The sequence below is a fragment of the Lissotriton helveticus genome, chromosome 6, assembly GCF_964261635.1.
Source record: "Lissotriton helveticus chromosome 6, aLisHel1.1, whole genome shotgun sequence".
Classification (NCBI taxonomy): Eukaryota; Metazoa; Chordata; class Amphibia; order Caudata; family Salamandridae; genus Lissotriton; species Lissotriton helveticus.
Window position 1 is genome coordinate 1,369,855,504 of NC_136067.1, and position 16,467 is coordinate 1,369,871,970.

Genomic DNA, 16,467 nt, shown 5'->3' on the forward strand with positions numbered 1-16,467 from the left:
TGTGACTTTTGTATATCTGTCTTTTTGGTGACCTATGTAGTGAATGTTATCTTGGGAGGGTGTGATATGGAGTGTTGGATGAAAAAGTATGATTGTCGGTATAAGAGGCTAGTATGATAGTATGGTCAATCAATAGGAGTTACACATACGTAAGGAAATTAACTGGAAAATATTGTCCATTGCAAAGAATTATGTACATGTTAATTTCCTGCATTGGATGAAATTATCAGATATGCATAGAAAGGAAATGTAAAAAGGAAAAAGTTTTTATATAAAAAAATCAATGATTTTACTCTCTTTTGAAATAAATAATGAAATAATGATTTTGAATAACTTTAAAGTACAAAAATAAATCTATTAAAAAAAAAGCATGAGACTGAATTTGCAAGGTTGCTATGTTGTCATAGCGAATAGTCCCGTAGAGTCGCAGCCAATATATAATAAAGAAATATAGGACCAGTGGGAGTTTTTTGTATTTATCTAGAACCTTTAGCCACCAAATGAAATGGCATTTGTTAACAGCACACATTATTAAACACTTCACCTTTCACGAATGATGTACTGAACATTGAGTACACATGGCTGACATTAAAGTTTCAGCTTAAGTAGATGTTCCATTTTGCAATTCCCAGTTTACACCAGTTTGCCACCAGGCAATGTGCACTATTTTAAAAACCTGTTTTGCTTTAGAAGATGGTGACTAAACTATATAGTAGTCTCAGGTATGTACAATTTATCTTCTAACTTAGAGTTGTAAGAAATTCCCGATTTTATGTCATCGTGAGATTACCTAGTTTAGGAACCTTCTTCACTTAAGTCAACTGTTATAGTTTTTCCTGGTCTGCTCACCAAAGCATACATTTCTCATGCTGTTTTAAATGCTAGCTTCACTTTAAAGTGCTAAGAGTTGCTCACATAAAAAGTTGCTGCAAATTATAGTCTTGCTCGGAATAAAATGTTCAGAAATGCCAGTAACAGGAGTTTCCACAGAGCTGCATGACTTAAGCGTGAGTAAACACATGCAACATGCAGTATGAATCGCACAATGCCCAGATTCTGCGTCTAACGTTCTCACTCAGCAGACTCTGTTTTTCAGTAAGAGGGAGTTTTTTTTAAATAGTTTTTTCCCTACTTTTTGCCTTTCTTTGGCCTCTTGTCTGTTAAGATTCTTCATCTTTCTCTTTGGCCTTTGTTTATTTCTGACATGAGGGCACACCAATTCTCCAAGGTTTCTATCGAATGGTGCCTTTAATGTGTGTCTAGTAAAAAGTTACAGGAGTGTGACCCATATACCAAATCGGGACTGGGTAAGGAAGGTGCAACAAAAGAACAATGTCCCAACAGGTAATAATATTTAGTCAGTTAATTATGCATGCATACAGCATTACTGGCACGGAAATAAGGAGAACACTGGTTGAATTGATTTAAGATTGTTAATCATCTTATGTTTGTAAAACATTAGTTCATGGTCGGACATATACAGTTTAAGGCAGCACTGCATAAAACAAATTTGTGACAACCATAACGCACTTGGTGCTCAAAAACGTGTCTGTGGTGAACGTGGCGACGCAAGTGAAGGAGTGAACAGCATGGACGGCGCACAGAGAACAAGGTGCAAATAATGTACAGTGGGTGGCTCAAGTATTGTGACAAAGTGATATCACGTAATACAGAATTTTTTCAATTGGTATTGAGCCACATTTGAGAGGTACGCCTGTTAATACGCTGTTAAGTCAACGGCGTTTCGATCCTCAATTAGTTGGGATTGTCTTCAGGACTAGGTTGTCTGAATAAGGGTGTGCTGAGATGGGGAATTTATTCCGTATAAACAGAGCAGAAGTCATCTGAGAATGGACGCAGGGCCTCCACGGGGGCAGGGAAATGAGCGCTGAGCGGCCGTCTTCGATCAGCCGAAGGCTGGGCATGGGTCCTTACTAGATCGGCGTGCCGGTGAGGGAACGATTCCGGTGGTGTGTCTAGCATACAGGAATGGGAAGGCAGAACATATCCTCTTCGGGTCACAAATATTTTTGGGGGCCAAAGAGGTGACAGGGTTAACAAGAACTGGCAAAGCCAATAGGTTTGGCATGGACTTTCAGTTATAAACCAGAGCTACTGGCTTTTTCAATGCTGGTTTTAATGAGGCGGAAGGCAATGCTGTACATCTGTGCGGCCTAGGGGTGGAAGGAATTGCATTGCTAACAGTCACCTCCTTTGACTTCTGCAGAAATGGCATCCAGAGTGCATCATTTCACACCACGCTACTCTGAATTGGTTACACCGTAGAACGAAAATGTGAGGTAACTCTAGCCATAGACTGTACCACATTTGACAGTCAGCGAGCTAGTACAGAAAAATTCAGGAAAGACTAACTGCTGTAAATATTTCATCATGATGTAAGAGATTATGCATGCCTAATTAGTTTTTATTGACAAGACAATAGGAAGCAACAAGCATTCCCATGCAGGACAAACTATGAGAGATGCAGAACAATGAGATAAGTTCTTAACATTTAATCATTTGCATCTTTTCCCATTACTTTGTTCCATTATTATGAGGTACAACGTTATATGACAGGGGTACAAGATTACTGATTGTGTGTATTGACAAAACTAGTGAATCAGTGAGGACAGTCATTTATTTCACTGTGTTATTATGGTTTAGAAAATAGAATAGTTATTATCAGTCATTTCGAAGATGAGTTTCATGGAAAGAATCTGCAATCAGGTAATAACATTGTAAGCCTTGCAGTGAACAAAGACCATCTGAGGGTCAGATTCAAGGAAATGGGATCCACACAAGATACAAGATCCATATTCCATGAAACTCCTGACTTGCGGCATAAGCAGCAGCCCAAGAGAAAATAAGTCTATTGGGATATAATGGCCCATTGAAGGAAAGGCAAGGCCAAATACATCGTACGTTGATAAAATTATCTTCAAGTTAGATGAACATTCTGCGAGATTCCGCTAACGGGTGGAAATTGGCGCATCGTCAGAGGTTGTTCCGTGCTGCAAAGTCAGTGTGAAAGACACCGCGTGGCGCACGAGAGGGCGCTGCTTCTTTTCTGCTGCTCTAATAGATTTTCTATGCAAGCAGCAGCTTTCTCACCGCAGTCGCAACTGCCCATGATGGTAAAATCTCACTGTATGCCCTCCTAGAGCCAATTCCAATTCTCACTCACCAACTTACTGTTGGCGAGTCGCACAGTATAAAAAACTCCGCCACGCGGGAGTTGGTGGAATTTGGATAAAAATCTGTGATATGAATGAGCAGAGTAGCCAAAACTCTGCCAATTCTATCAGTAGAGCAGAATTTAAAGCCGGCCACAAATAAACAGCACTCATTTCAAGTTTTAAGGGAATAGCATGCAGATTTTGCTGCTTAATGAATCAAAACCCGCTTGTCACAGTAAACACCATACTGTTTCAACTGTTAAATACCAGCATGTTTGAAGTTCAGAAAGGGTGAGTTATTTATTGCACCCAGTAATTACTGGGTGCAGTAAATACTACCCAACTCTGGAATTTCAAATCCTATATTTCAAATCCTATGTTAACAGGATTTGCGCAAGGGTCGAAAAACACTGAACCTCTCATAATCACTGCCTAACTGTATAAAGATAATGCTAAATGCAGACAGTCTGTTGACTCTGTACCAGACATTGCATAAGATGACCAACGTTTACAGCTCCTGTAGATCACCGTTGCGATATGTTTACAGCTACTGAAAGGGACATCTTGAAGTATGTTTACAACAATTAAACCAGCCAAAAGATCTTTTGCACTGTGACTGCTTCCCATAAGGCATAGTAATCTAAAACCTAAAATACCGGTCAAGTCATCTTGTGTAAACTTATATTAAAATGGAAAAGCAGGATATTTTATCTAAAGCATTGGTATTTTTTTCAATGCTACCGTCACAGCTTAATGTTTTCACCGATTTGGAGCACTCCTCTATCAGATTACAGTGCCCTCTTCTGTCTCTTGTATACTGATCACAAGCTAATGAGGCGAGTCTAGCTGCAGGAGATATTTCACTCAGCTAAAAACATTGTAAAAGAACTACATTTTGCTGTGTCTCTAGTATGACAAGACAGTATGTTTTCTTTGACTTTTTCTTATAAGAAAGTCTGCCATATGCTAGTTTATAAACTATAAAATTAACAGTAGCAGTTTTAATTTATTTATAGTAGATTAGGACGCACTTGGATAATAACAGAAAAAAAGCTGCACTGCTCTGCGGCGGGCACCACACCGTCAAAAGCTTCAAAATATAAAATACATGCTGGACTGTGATGGTGTATCCTCCGCCTACAGGATTAAACAGAGTGCTTTAAACTGTGTGTAAAGACACCACGTTCTGCATAATAGCAAACACCCATATCACAAGAAAAAGTGAATTTGCCAGATCACTCGAATAGTTGTTTGATTCCAAGTGGTCTGCTCAAACATATTTGGCCATGTGTAGCACAAACTTCAGGGTACCGACAAATTGCAACTTGCAGTTCAATATTGTGGCAACAAAATGCCACTTCTGATTCATATTACTTGACCACAACTTGCTGGTGGGAACTGTGTGCCTGGAATAATTCAGAAGAAAAGAAGAAACAACACTGATACCAACCAGTCTGTTTTTTATGTAAAAAGGTCGAAAGTTCATCACACACTGACTCAGAGTCAGGGCTACATACCAAATCAAAGTGCTAGCGGAGGGAGGGCTCACCCCCTATTTTTTTGGTTCGCAGGGAGCAAACTGACCCCAAAGGAGACATGGGTCTCTCCTTTCTGAGCTGCTGGAGCCAGATACATGAATGGTTTGGGTGGGCACAGTACCAAATGAAAATTATCGCCAAACCAATGCTATAAAGGGGCAGGTACCGTCAGGATCTGAGTGCCTGTACTTCTTTACTTAGAAAAGGAGAGTACCTGCACTTTGCAATACTTATAATGGGAGAGGATCTGCACTTCTCAGTTGCAAACAGGTACTCTATGATATTGAGTATCTGCTCTTACACATTCCCATTTCAACCATTTTGTCAAAATGTTAAAAAAAAAAAAAATTTTAAGTGGTATGACTGAACTGGCAACCGAGAAACGCCTGGTAAGAGGTTATCTTTATCTCCTCTTCCCTTTCTTTTTATATGGTTGGTCCGCAAGTGACACATACCGGTTATAAGTTTTGGGTAGGGATCTGGGTGGTTTGGGATTTGGCATACTAATAATTGGTCCTTTGTTCACGATTATCACTGATATATTACTCGACACATTTTCAACTATGCATAACAGTACATAATATGTAGATGTATTGAGTACAATTCATGTTTATATGTCTTACGATGCTTCAACATCATTATGCCGTAATGTCTATGCCATTATGAAAAAGTCAATAACGTTTGTGTTAAAAAAAAGATCTTTCTGTCAGCTTCTGGCATTATGGATGATGCCTAATCCCTACTAAAGCGACAGTAGAAAATGTACTGGTCAAAATCCTATAGTTTAGCAAAATAGGTTAAAAGAAGCAGGATTAGGTAAACAGAAAGTGCACCACACTGGGTTAAATTTCCTTTTTTCTCGAAGGTGAATAAACTCCAAATGTCTGCAAAGGTGGTTCACAACATAGACATGAGTGAGGCATATTCATGGAAAGCAGAAGTACTGACTTGAGTAATATTACTTTTTACCTGACCGTACGATGGCCGGATGAAGTCGTTCATGTAAAGATAAATTTCCTATAATGCGAACTATATTTCGCCGTATTTTGGGAGAATCCGGGCGAAGCTGGTAGATCCTCTGTAATAATTGGAGGCCTCCATTTGCTACAATTTTTTCACAGTGAGTGGCAACCTTGCAAATATTAAAATGAATAGCGTTGGTACAGCAGAATAAAAAAAATCAGAAACCTACATATGTTGCTGCAGCAATTAAAATCCTAATAAGAAGCTATTTTACAAGTATGCAATTGTTTACAGGTCAAAAAAAGTTCTATTCTTACTTATAAACAGCCACCCAAGAGCCACATTATTTAGCTGTCTCCTAGGTGACACAATAGAATATGAATCCATCAGCACAGTGGACTGTATCCCTTGACCACCTGCATCAATAACCTTGCCTCTCCAGTAGTTGTGCCCAGTGATCAGGCAGACAACTAGTTAGTTGATAGGGGAGGTGGTGCAAATATGAGAAACTTAATGTGAAGGGTTGTGATCTTTATTCCCAAATTGACAATTTGACTCTCTAGAAGTTAAGAACGAATGTGTATTTCCAGACTGTCTAAAGATCTAGAGCATATTTATTCCTCTTCTAATAATCTATCTTCTGTAAAAAAAGAAACTTTGACATCCACTGTGACATTATTTACATGGGTGTGGGTGCATCAACAGTAGGTCACTGAAGTCTAAACTGTTCATCTAACACTGTTGATACGGCCCAATCCTAGCCAAACCTGTAGCTTAGCTCCCTCATGGTGCTAAAGGGAAGTTACAAGACACTAGTGATGGAATCAAGATTGGCCAGACCAGGTATACAGAAGAGGCAGACCACTGTTGTAATGCTTGAAAATGCGGCCGGCAAGTTGGGAGCCATGTGTTCTTCCACCTGCCACCTGTGGAAGTACTTTTTGCATCAGATTTGTTTGATGTTAATTTGTATCCTAACATTTAAAATAAAAGATTCTGGCTTTTTGCTTGGATACAGGCTTGATGAGTGGTACTTGGTATTATTCCTACTAGCAAAATATTTAAAAAGAGGGTTACCAGGAGAACAGAAGAGCCAATTGTGACGGGTTTAACAATTCGGACATTTGTTCACTGGCTGGTGAAACAGAGGCATACAACTTATCTGACAACCTAAACACATTTTATGGCAAGCTCTCTGCAAATCATAAAAAGATAGGTTAACTACCCCGTCTATTGAGTATCTCAAATGTAAATGGATTACCTTTGAATGCTTTACTAAGGCCTGCAGGCAGAATATCTCCACTTTCTCCAAAGGCACTAAGCTCAAACTTTCTGCATAAGGAAGTCCATTTCCACCAAAGCACCAAAGACCTCCCTGTGATGGAAATTTTAACAGTTACTTTACAAAAACAGCAAATGAATTATTCACAGACATGTAATTTCACAAAGTACTGACAACTTCTACATGCAGAACAACAATTGGATTTTTTTATGAGGCCTTATTTTTAAATTCGCTTAGAAGGTCCCAATTATTCTTGGGTGAAAATAAATCTACTAGTGTGTCTCGTGTTCTTTTTGGTAGACGCTGAATCCAATTTATCTGGGGTGGATGAGCAGTAATGTGGCGCAGTAACATTGCTTTCTTAGGAGAAAACAGAGCATTGGATAAATTAATAATATCAAATATATACTCAATTAAATAATTCGAGATTTACATAGTGATAGTGTTCCTTAATAATCGCTGACAAAAGAGAGATTTTTCTAGCAAAAGTTACAGCTTCAAAGTCTTCGGGCAACAAATATTTTTTTTAACTTATTATCACTGACCCACTGCAGATATGCAAGTTGTTTGAAGAATTTTAAAGAGGACAGTCACAGGAACCTACATCAATCAGTAGTTGCTTACAGATAATATGATGGTTACTTTTGAAGAAAAAAAAAGCACCAATGACAATTTAGATTATTATATAATACTTAAAGAGATTTATCACGAAATTGATTAATTACTGCAATTTAAGGCTCCTGGTCTAGGCAAAATTAAAACTAATTGTATCTGGTTAATTTTAAGACAATTGTGCTACTTCTGCAGATACATCAGGAATGAGTTCGAACAGTAATGTTACGTTTTGGCATGTAACAAACAGAAATCATTTTAAAGTAACAAAAAAACACACACACTCATGTGGCTTAGCCTTTTAAACTGTGATACTAAAATATTGAGACAGGTTCTAGTAAACATAACTGAGGATCAAGAGCCTGATCAATGAACAGTTTTTGAAGTTGCAAAGCCTGCGATTTGCAAAATCACAGGCTTTGTAAACTCAAACCACCATGTACCAAGATCACATTCTAGGTCCGAAACAACTTGCGATGTGCACTTTGCAACTCATGATTCGGATGGAGGAGAGGATGCGAAAGGGGTGTCCCAACATCCTCCTGAATTACAATGCCACATATTAGTGGTGTACAATTTTGGCAACAAACCATTGGCTGGATACCAGCACCCCGGGTGAAGCTGGACATCTTCTAGTTTGTCAACATAGGCTGTCGGAACGGAGAGTAGACAGCAGGTCACGAGCCTGTTACATGCCTTCCCCAATGTCATTCATAGAATGCCTTTTTAGATCTCGTCTAAGCCATCCCGTAGGGATGGTGGGTGAGATTATAGTAAGGCTTTCGAAAAGTTTACCCAAACTGCGGATTAGTTACAGTGCAAGTGAGCGAGGCGCGTGCACATCGCCAGCCACATCGCACATCGCACACCCACACCATTTGTCTGAGCCTCGGCATCAGACTTCAAAGGAAGCCGCTCCCCCGCCCCGCCACCCAATACCGCTCCCCTCCCCCACCAGGCAAGAGCTTGTTTTCACTTGAGTCAGGGCTGAGTCTTTTTAGTAGTCTGGGCATGCCTGACTTTTTAAAAGCTGGAAAACGCAATTGCATTTTCTGGTTCTCCTGCCAGTGCTCGGGTTGTTTTGTTTGTGCTTGCTCCTGCATTAGAAGCGATGTGGAATGGCTGGATTGCAGGTAGGGAGGGATTCTTGGGTGATTGCATTTAAGCTCGGAATTCGCTGTGAAGATAAGCCAGCGGGCTAAGCATAGACGATCCAACCTCCCCTGGCGGCGTGAACGCAGCTTGGGGTTTCTTTTAACGGGGCAGGGCTATCGTTGAAAAAAAATTCACTTTCTTGCAGCCGGGCAGTCGCTGCCGGGGAAGGGGTGTAGGCACCGAACTGTGTCACAGGCACTGAGGCAACCGCAGGCAACCGCAGACCCGCTGCCTCTTGCTACAGGCAGCTCTGCCCCGATCAGTAAATATTTTCCGGAAATCGCAACAGGAGACGACACATTGCTGGTATTTTCAGTAGACAAATGCACCATTAGCACAGCCACATTCCGTCGTTGTCATCCTTTTTAAATGAAATGGGGAATACCAACCAGACTTTCAGGTTTCCAGTTTGAAAATTCCCCGGTGCCTTTGGAGTGGAAAGCCTGTCATTGCATTCATTTTTTTAACATGGTCGAACTTCGTTTGTGTTTTGGTGGCAGGTATTTGAATGTGGTGTCTAACTATGAAGGCCGCAGAGTGCACTCTGCATTTGTTGTTTTTCATTTTCACCGTAGTGTGGAGTATTACCAGTTTCAGAGCTGTTTGGGGAGAGGGTGTGCTTGGCTTTGGCCCATTCCTGTGGACAACACGAGTGTTGGGCTGCAGCTCTGTGTGTTTATGGTGTAGACTGTAAACATGAATCTGTTGCCGGTGCCATGCTGCACGTAGGAGTGCTCTGTGTGTTGCTGCGCTGTTCACTAGGCCTGTCGGATTGTGGGCACTGGCTATCTTCTCATGCTAATGCCAGCAGCCTGTGAGAGCCACTCTGCTTGACTTATTGATCGTCTCTGGACAAGACTTTCAACTTCCCATGCACGCCAAGACAACCATTTAATGCTGCGCTGCAGCTGATCTGCGGTCAGTAAAGACCAGACTTCTCAATTGGCGGGCGGGTGGTCGCCAGCTTTATGTGCGGGTCTATTTTTAACCGTAAGCTGTTTCCTAAGCGTTAGAATTCTGTTACAGCCCCCCCCCCCCCCCCCCCCCCCCAAGATTGGACCAGTTGCCACTGATAGCTTTGTGTTTTCATTTAAGGTCTGACGTTAAGCAATTAATATTAGTAAAATCAAAGGTACTGGCGTTATCCAGAACCTTTTGATTTTATTAAAGCTATTTGAGACCAGCCTCTCTTCTTCCCCCATTGGTGTATTGCTGTATCATTCACCTTTTTCTTCGGCCCATTACTGCCTGCGATATGGGATAGTGGATCTCTTCATGCACCCGCTGTCTAACTCCACTGTGAGTGATGACATTCTACTTTCTCAAGGAGCACATCTGCTCAGTTAACTCACTTCAGGCCTAGTGATTACTATTGAAATGTGTGCTTTGAAGACCAAAAAATGCGTGTTTCCATTGGTGAGGGACCAGTCATCTCCCACAACACTTTGCAAAAACCATGGCAAAGCAGATAAGTATTGACAAAATCAAAAGGCTGGCATGCAACAATAGGCCAGTTGGCTTTGCCAATGCTGGTTTAAAGATTACCATGTGCTTGGAGCCTGACAGTGCCTGTCGGGAATCAACATGGTGGTGTGAAATAGCTTATTTCTCAGGGTGGAGGCTTGGAGGGAGGCGGAGGAATCAATGACGTTTCAGTAGCAACTTGATTACCAGGAGACCCAGACTCCTGAGTAAACAACTCAAGATATCTACACACACAGTCTTACCATTCCATACCCTTTGGGTGGCAGAAGCCTCGTCGCTGCATGGGCTCTGTACCTCAGTGCTGCTCTTAAGCTATGGTAGCACATGCTCTCCTGCCAAACCTTTTACTAGGAAAGTCAATCTTTCAGTCCTTCAGGTACATCACTGGGTGGGACAAGCTGTGAAGGCCCTACAGAATAATTTCACCAGAAGTGTCTACATTCCTTACACTGGTAACTTCACCTTCTTTCTTAATGTGTCCATTTTTTATTTTGTAGAATTATTGAAGAAATGCACAGCTTTTTTTTCCTCTTGTATGGAATAAGTTACTTTTCATTCGTTTTGGATGTGATAGGTATTGGATGCAGTTGTATTGCAGGCATACATACTAAAGTCTGCAAGGTAATGGCCCATTTCGTTATAAGCTTACTGCAGCTTGCCACACGCCGTACGTATACAGAGCCAAGGCAAGTTTGCTAGTTTCATTGTTTCCGACCTTGAATTCCCGTCGTACTTCACTTTCTATAAAACACAACGTATTGCCTTCTATTTATCATTTTGGGTAACTAAAATGTTCCTCAGACTCGCTATCTTTTAAAAATTTTTTTTTTTACATATGTTGGTTCATGGCTTCAGTGCAAGAGACTTCACTAAGGTCTTTCTTTGGAAACTGTTTACTGTAACTAGGTTCTGGTACATAGATCCTCTTTGTCAGCATCTGGGTTATTTGTCTCGCCAGTTCATTGTGAAAGACAGCATTACCTTGACTGGAATTTCACACTTGTGCTCTATAGTTAGTTCACCTCTTAAAGATCACACGACGGACTGCTTTCTAAACCTCTTGGCTTCAGGTCTCACATGAAAGAGTTTAAATACCGTAGCTGCAGTAAATGATTTGTGACCAGATACTTGGGCTTTTCCATGATAAATGTAATATTCTTGGACATCAGTGAAAAATCACTGTTTCCAATAGATTAGTCAAGGCACTATGTAAATATATTTACAGAACTTCTGTAGCACTTTTACTGGAACAACTTACTGGTGAGGAAACCGCATCAGGTGAAATAATAAAGGAAAAAATAAGGGGGTGCAACAGACACTAGTATATACCAATGTGACAAGTAAGAACAGTGCGTACATCCTAAATGTGCTTTAATTTAGTTACAAATACCATAGTTCTCCAGGAAACCACGTTCTTACTGCCAATTCTGGTTCTGCATTCCACCTACCGCACTTTTTGCTGAAAACAAAAATGAAGAGGTACTTGTACCTCCTCTGGGATCCGGTATGAATCTAAAGGGACGCTGCTCTTCTTGACTGCTTGAATTCGGGACTTTTGCTGCAAAATTGCTGCCTGCTACAAGGCTAAAATGGGATAAGCCTATACTGATTTAGTGAGAAGCCACCTGTCCTGGCAGAAGTCGAAGAAGTATCTGGGTATCGCCGAAGGACTCTCATGAGTGTGAATTAAAAAATATATATATATATACTGAATTGGAGAAGTCTAGGCTCAAGTTAATGTTATGAAAGCAAGGGTGTTCTGCTTTTTAGGTCTCGGCTAGCGTAGGGTGCGCATGCGCAGTCTCGCTGGCGAGATCTTATGTCTCAGAGTAGCGAGGCTTAAACCCGCCCCTCTTCTCCATTGGCTGGCTCTCTAAGCGGCGGCCAGCCATTGCAGAAGAGATTTCTATGACATCATTTTTGGAAGCTAAGCCCCGTCCTTTTCGTATTGAGAGGCGTGTTATTTTCGTTTCTTTCTCTCCTCGAAAAACACACCCCCCAGTCTGCAAAGGACGGGGCTTACAGACTCCTGCTGCCCGATGCTTGTTTGTATTAAAAGAATCAGCATGACCGTGACGGTAGGAGCGCTCTCCAGCATGCCTTGTGTTTTCTGCCAGGCGGGCCTGCGCGTGCCGCAGCTCTCCCCCACCGTCAGCCTTCTGCCTCCTCGTGGCCAGATGCTCCCGGGGCCGAGAGGGGCCCACAGTGCCTGTGAGTCCGCTGTCCCCACTTGGCAGAGGTTCCAGTCAGTGCAGAGGGTGAGTAGCGTCTGGCATGCTGTAGCGGGGACCTCCCAGACATCAGGGCAGCAGTCCGACTCGTTGCTCCAGGCTCATCGGGAGGGATGATCGGCCGCCGCCATTTTGCAGATGTGCAGGCCGGCTCCTCACTCTTCGGAGTCCCCGTGGAGCACCGTGGGTCAGAGGGCACCTGATCTTGCTCTCAGCACTGCACTGAGTCGCCCAATACTTCCTGCTCAGCTGTGCTCCTGGAAGCCCTGTTCGGAATCTTCCAGCACCTTCTCCCCCCAAGACTCCCATTCATCCTGGTAACCTCGGCTCTCATTGGACCATCTTCCAGCCTCTCTTTATTCCTGCACACCTGACTTAGGCGTTTCTCAGCACTATCTGATCTCCTGGGTTCCCAACAGCACTGCACTGAGTCGCCCAATACTTCTTGCTCCGAGAGGTTTGTAGGCGCCTCCCGGAGCCCTGTCTCGAGTCTCTCCTCACTTCCTGCTCACCTGACCTAGGCTCCTAGAAGCCCTATTCCGGACCTCTCTGCACTGATCTCCTGGGCTCCCAGCAACACTGCTCTGAGTCTCCCGTTACTTCTTGCTCCCAGAAGCCCTGCTTGAGTTTCTAGGCACCTACCGGGTACCCGGCTCGAGTCTCTCTTCCCTTCCTCCTTCCCTGGGTCCAGGCCCCGGCACACCAAGGGTTACAAGGAAGGTGGCTTCTCAGCAACGGCTCAGCCCTCGGCAGTCTCTGCTCAGACTGCTCAGTCTCACACCTGCTCACTGCAGCCCTGGGCTCTGCCCTCCCTGCGAGAGGAAGTGAGTCCCGAGAGGAGGGAGGGGGCTCTTTCCACGCCCCTGCCCCCCCATACATGAGGGACCCCGAGCCGGGAGCAGGAGCGACTCATCCCACCAGTAACTCTAAGGAGGTGGAGGTGCATGGGACAGGTGAGTGCATGGGCTGGGGGGGTCAGATACTACCCCCCCTTTCTTCCGTCAATGTTTTCAGTATTCTTCCCTGCACCCCAATTACGTGTCGCTCTCCAATGGGCCATCCAGGTGCCCCCACAAAATGGAGAAACCCCCACGCACTATCCAACAGTAATGAAAAGAAGCTCGCCATGGTTACCTCCGGTCAATTGCAGCATTAATCGCTAAACGTTAGTATCATTCTTTCCCTGTTTATTTATGTTCAGAAACCACTTGTTCTTGCCTCTGTTCCCTGCTTGTGATCGTTTTTTTTTCTTCTCGCCTCTGTCCCCTGCTTGTGATCGTTTTTTTTCCTTCTTGCCTGTTCCCTGCTTGTGATAGTTTTTTTCTTTTCTTCTTGCCTCTGTTCCCTGCTTGTGATCGTTTTTTTTCTTCTTGCCTCTGTTCCCTGCTTGTGATCATTTTTTTTCTTCTTGCCTCTGTTCCCTGATTGTGATCGTTTTTTTTCTTCTTGCCTCTGTTCCCTGCTTGTGATCGTTTTTTTTTTCTTCTTGCCTCTGTTCCCTGCTTGTGATCGTTTTTTTTTTCTTCTTGCCTCTGTTCCCTGCTTGTGATCGTTTTTTTTTCTTCTTGCCTCTGTTCCCTCCTTGTGATCGTTTTTTTTTCTTCTTGCCTCTGTTCCCTGCTTGTGATCATTTTTTTTTCTTCTTGCCTCTGTTCCCTGCTTGTGATCGTTTTTTTTTCTTCTTGCCTCTGTTCCCTGCTTGTGATTGTTTTTTTTCTTGCCTCTGTTTCCTGCTTGTGATCGTTTTTTCTTCTTCTTGCCTCTGTTCCCTGCTTGTGATCGTTTTTTTTTCCTGCCTCTGTTCCCTGGGGCGTTACTGGGCAGAGATGGGCGTGTGGCTGACCTAGACTGAGGGAAGCAACAGGTGGGCTCTGGGAGTTGGTGGGGGCCTCGAATAACCCATTTGTAAATAACAAGACTCCCTGGGGTGAGGGTGTGTGTGTCTCTGTGGCTTTGTGTGTGTGTGTGTGGCTCTGTGTGTGTGTGGCTCTGTCTATTTGTGTTTGTGGCTCTGTCTGTGTGTGTGTGTGTGTGTGTGTGGCTCTGTTTGTGTGTGTGTCTCTGTCTCTGTGTGTGTGTGTGTGTGTGTGTGTGTGTGTGTGGCTTTGTCTCTGTGTGTGTGGCTCTGTCTGTGTGTGTGTGTGGTTCTGCCTCTGTGTGTGTGTGTGTCTGTGTGTGTGTGTGTGGGGGGGCTGTGTGTGTGTGTGGCTCTGTCTGTGTGTGTGTGTGTGTGTTGGGCTCTGTGTGTGTTGGGCTCTGTGTGTGTGGCTCTGTGTGTGTGTGTGTGTGGCTCTGTCTCTGTGTGTGTGATGTGGCTCTGTCTCTGTGTGTGTGGATGTGGCTCTGTGTGGGTGGGTCTGTGAGGCTCTGTGTGTGGCTCTGTGTGTGTGGGTGCATGTGGTCTGTGTGTGTGGGTGCAAATGCAATAGGTCTGGCATTTGCGAGAGATTAAGCTATTGGCATTGTAAATGACAATGCCATTTATTTATGTTTTAAAACCAAAAATAATGTCATGAGCAATGTCAATAGCTCTAACTTTAACAAAGACGAGACCATTGCATTGTAAATGCTTGTTACTTATGGAAATCGGCACAAGAGGATTTTTTGGAGTAAACTGTTTCTTATTCCTAATTGAACTATTTACATTATTATATTTTTAAAAATAGATTCCTTGCATTTTTGTAGCTGATCAATTAATTACATCTTCATTCTAGACATTGCTGTCCGATTATCAATCTATCGCCCCTCACTCTATCAATCTATCGCCCTCACTCTATCTATCGCCCTCACTCTATCTATCACCCTCACTCTATATATCGCCCTCTATCTATCGCCCTCACTCTATCAATCTATCGACCTCACTCTATCTATCGCCCTCCCTCTATCTATCTATCGCCCTCCCTCTATCTATCTATCTATCGCCCTCACTATATCTATCGCCCTCACTCTATCTATCTATCTATTGCCCTCACTCTATCTGTCTATCTATCGCCCTCACTCTATCTATCGCCCTCACTCTATCTATTGCCCTCACTCTATCTATCTATCTATCGCCCTCACTATATCTATCGCCCTCACTCTATCTATCTATCTATCGCCCTCACTCTATCTGTCTATCTATCGACCTCACTCTATCTATCGCCCTCCCTCTATCTATCTATCGCCCTCACTCTATCTGTCTATATATCGACCTCACTCTATCTATCGCCCCTCCCTCTATCTATCTATCGCCCTCACTCTATCTATCGCCCTCACTCTATCTATCGCCCTCACTCTATCTATCGCCCTCACTCTATCTATCGCCCTCACTCTATCTATCGCCCTCACTCTATCTATCGCCCTCACTCTATCTATCGCCCTCACTCTATCTATCGCCCTCACTCTATCTATCGCCCTCACTCTATCTATCGCCCTCACTCTATCTATCGCCCTCACTCTATCTATCTATCTATCGCCCTCACTCTATCACCCACCCTCTATCTATCGCCCTCACTCTATCTATCTGTCTATCTATCTATCGCCCTCACTCTATCTATCGCCCTCACTCTATCACCCACCCTCTATCTATCGCCCTCACTCTATCTATCTGTCTATCTATCTATTGCCCTCACTCTATCTATCGCCCTCCCTCTATCACCCTCCCTCTATCTATCGCCCTCACTCTATCTATCGCTCTCACTCTAGTTATCTATCGCCCTCACTCTATCTATCTATCGACCTCACTCTATCTATCGCCCTCACTCTATCGCCCTCACTCTATCTATCGCCCTCACTCTATCTATCGCCCTCACTCTATCTATCGCCCTCACTCTATCTATCGCCCTCACTCTATCTATCGCCCTCACTCTATCTATCGCCCTCACTCTATCTATTGCCCTCACTCTATCTATCTATCTATCGCCCTCACTATATCTATCGCCCTCACTCTATCTGTCTATCTATCGACCTCACTCTATCTATCGCCCTCCCTCTATCTATCTATCGCCCTCCCTCTATCTATCTATCGCCCTCACTCTATCTGTCTA

General features: G+C 43.3%; 1 protein-coding gene across 1 annotated transcript in view; it reads right to left on the minus strand.

Annotated features, from left to right (window-relative positions):
* Positions 1 to 16,467, minus strand: part of SERAC1 (serine active site containing 1) — a 435,480-nt gene that overhangs the window by 140,404 nt on the left and 278,609 nt on the right. Inside the window, exons 9-10 of the mRNA XM_078649122.1 lie at positions 6,939 to 7,052; positions 5,684 to 5,846 (exon numbers count right to left, since the gene is read on the minus strand). Coding sequence (XP_078505248.1) covers positions 5,684 to 5,846; positions 6,939 to 7,052 — 277 coding nt within the window. The remainder of the gene's footprint in view (positions 1 to 5,683; positions 5,847 to 6,938; positions 7,053 to 16,467) is intronic.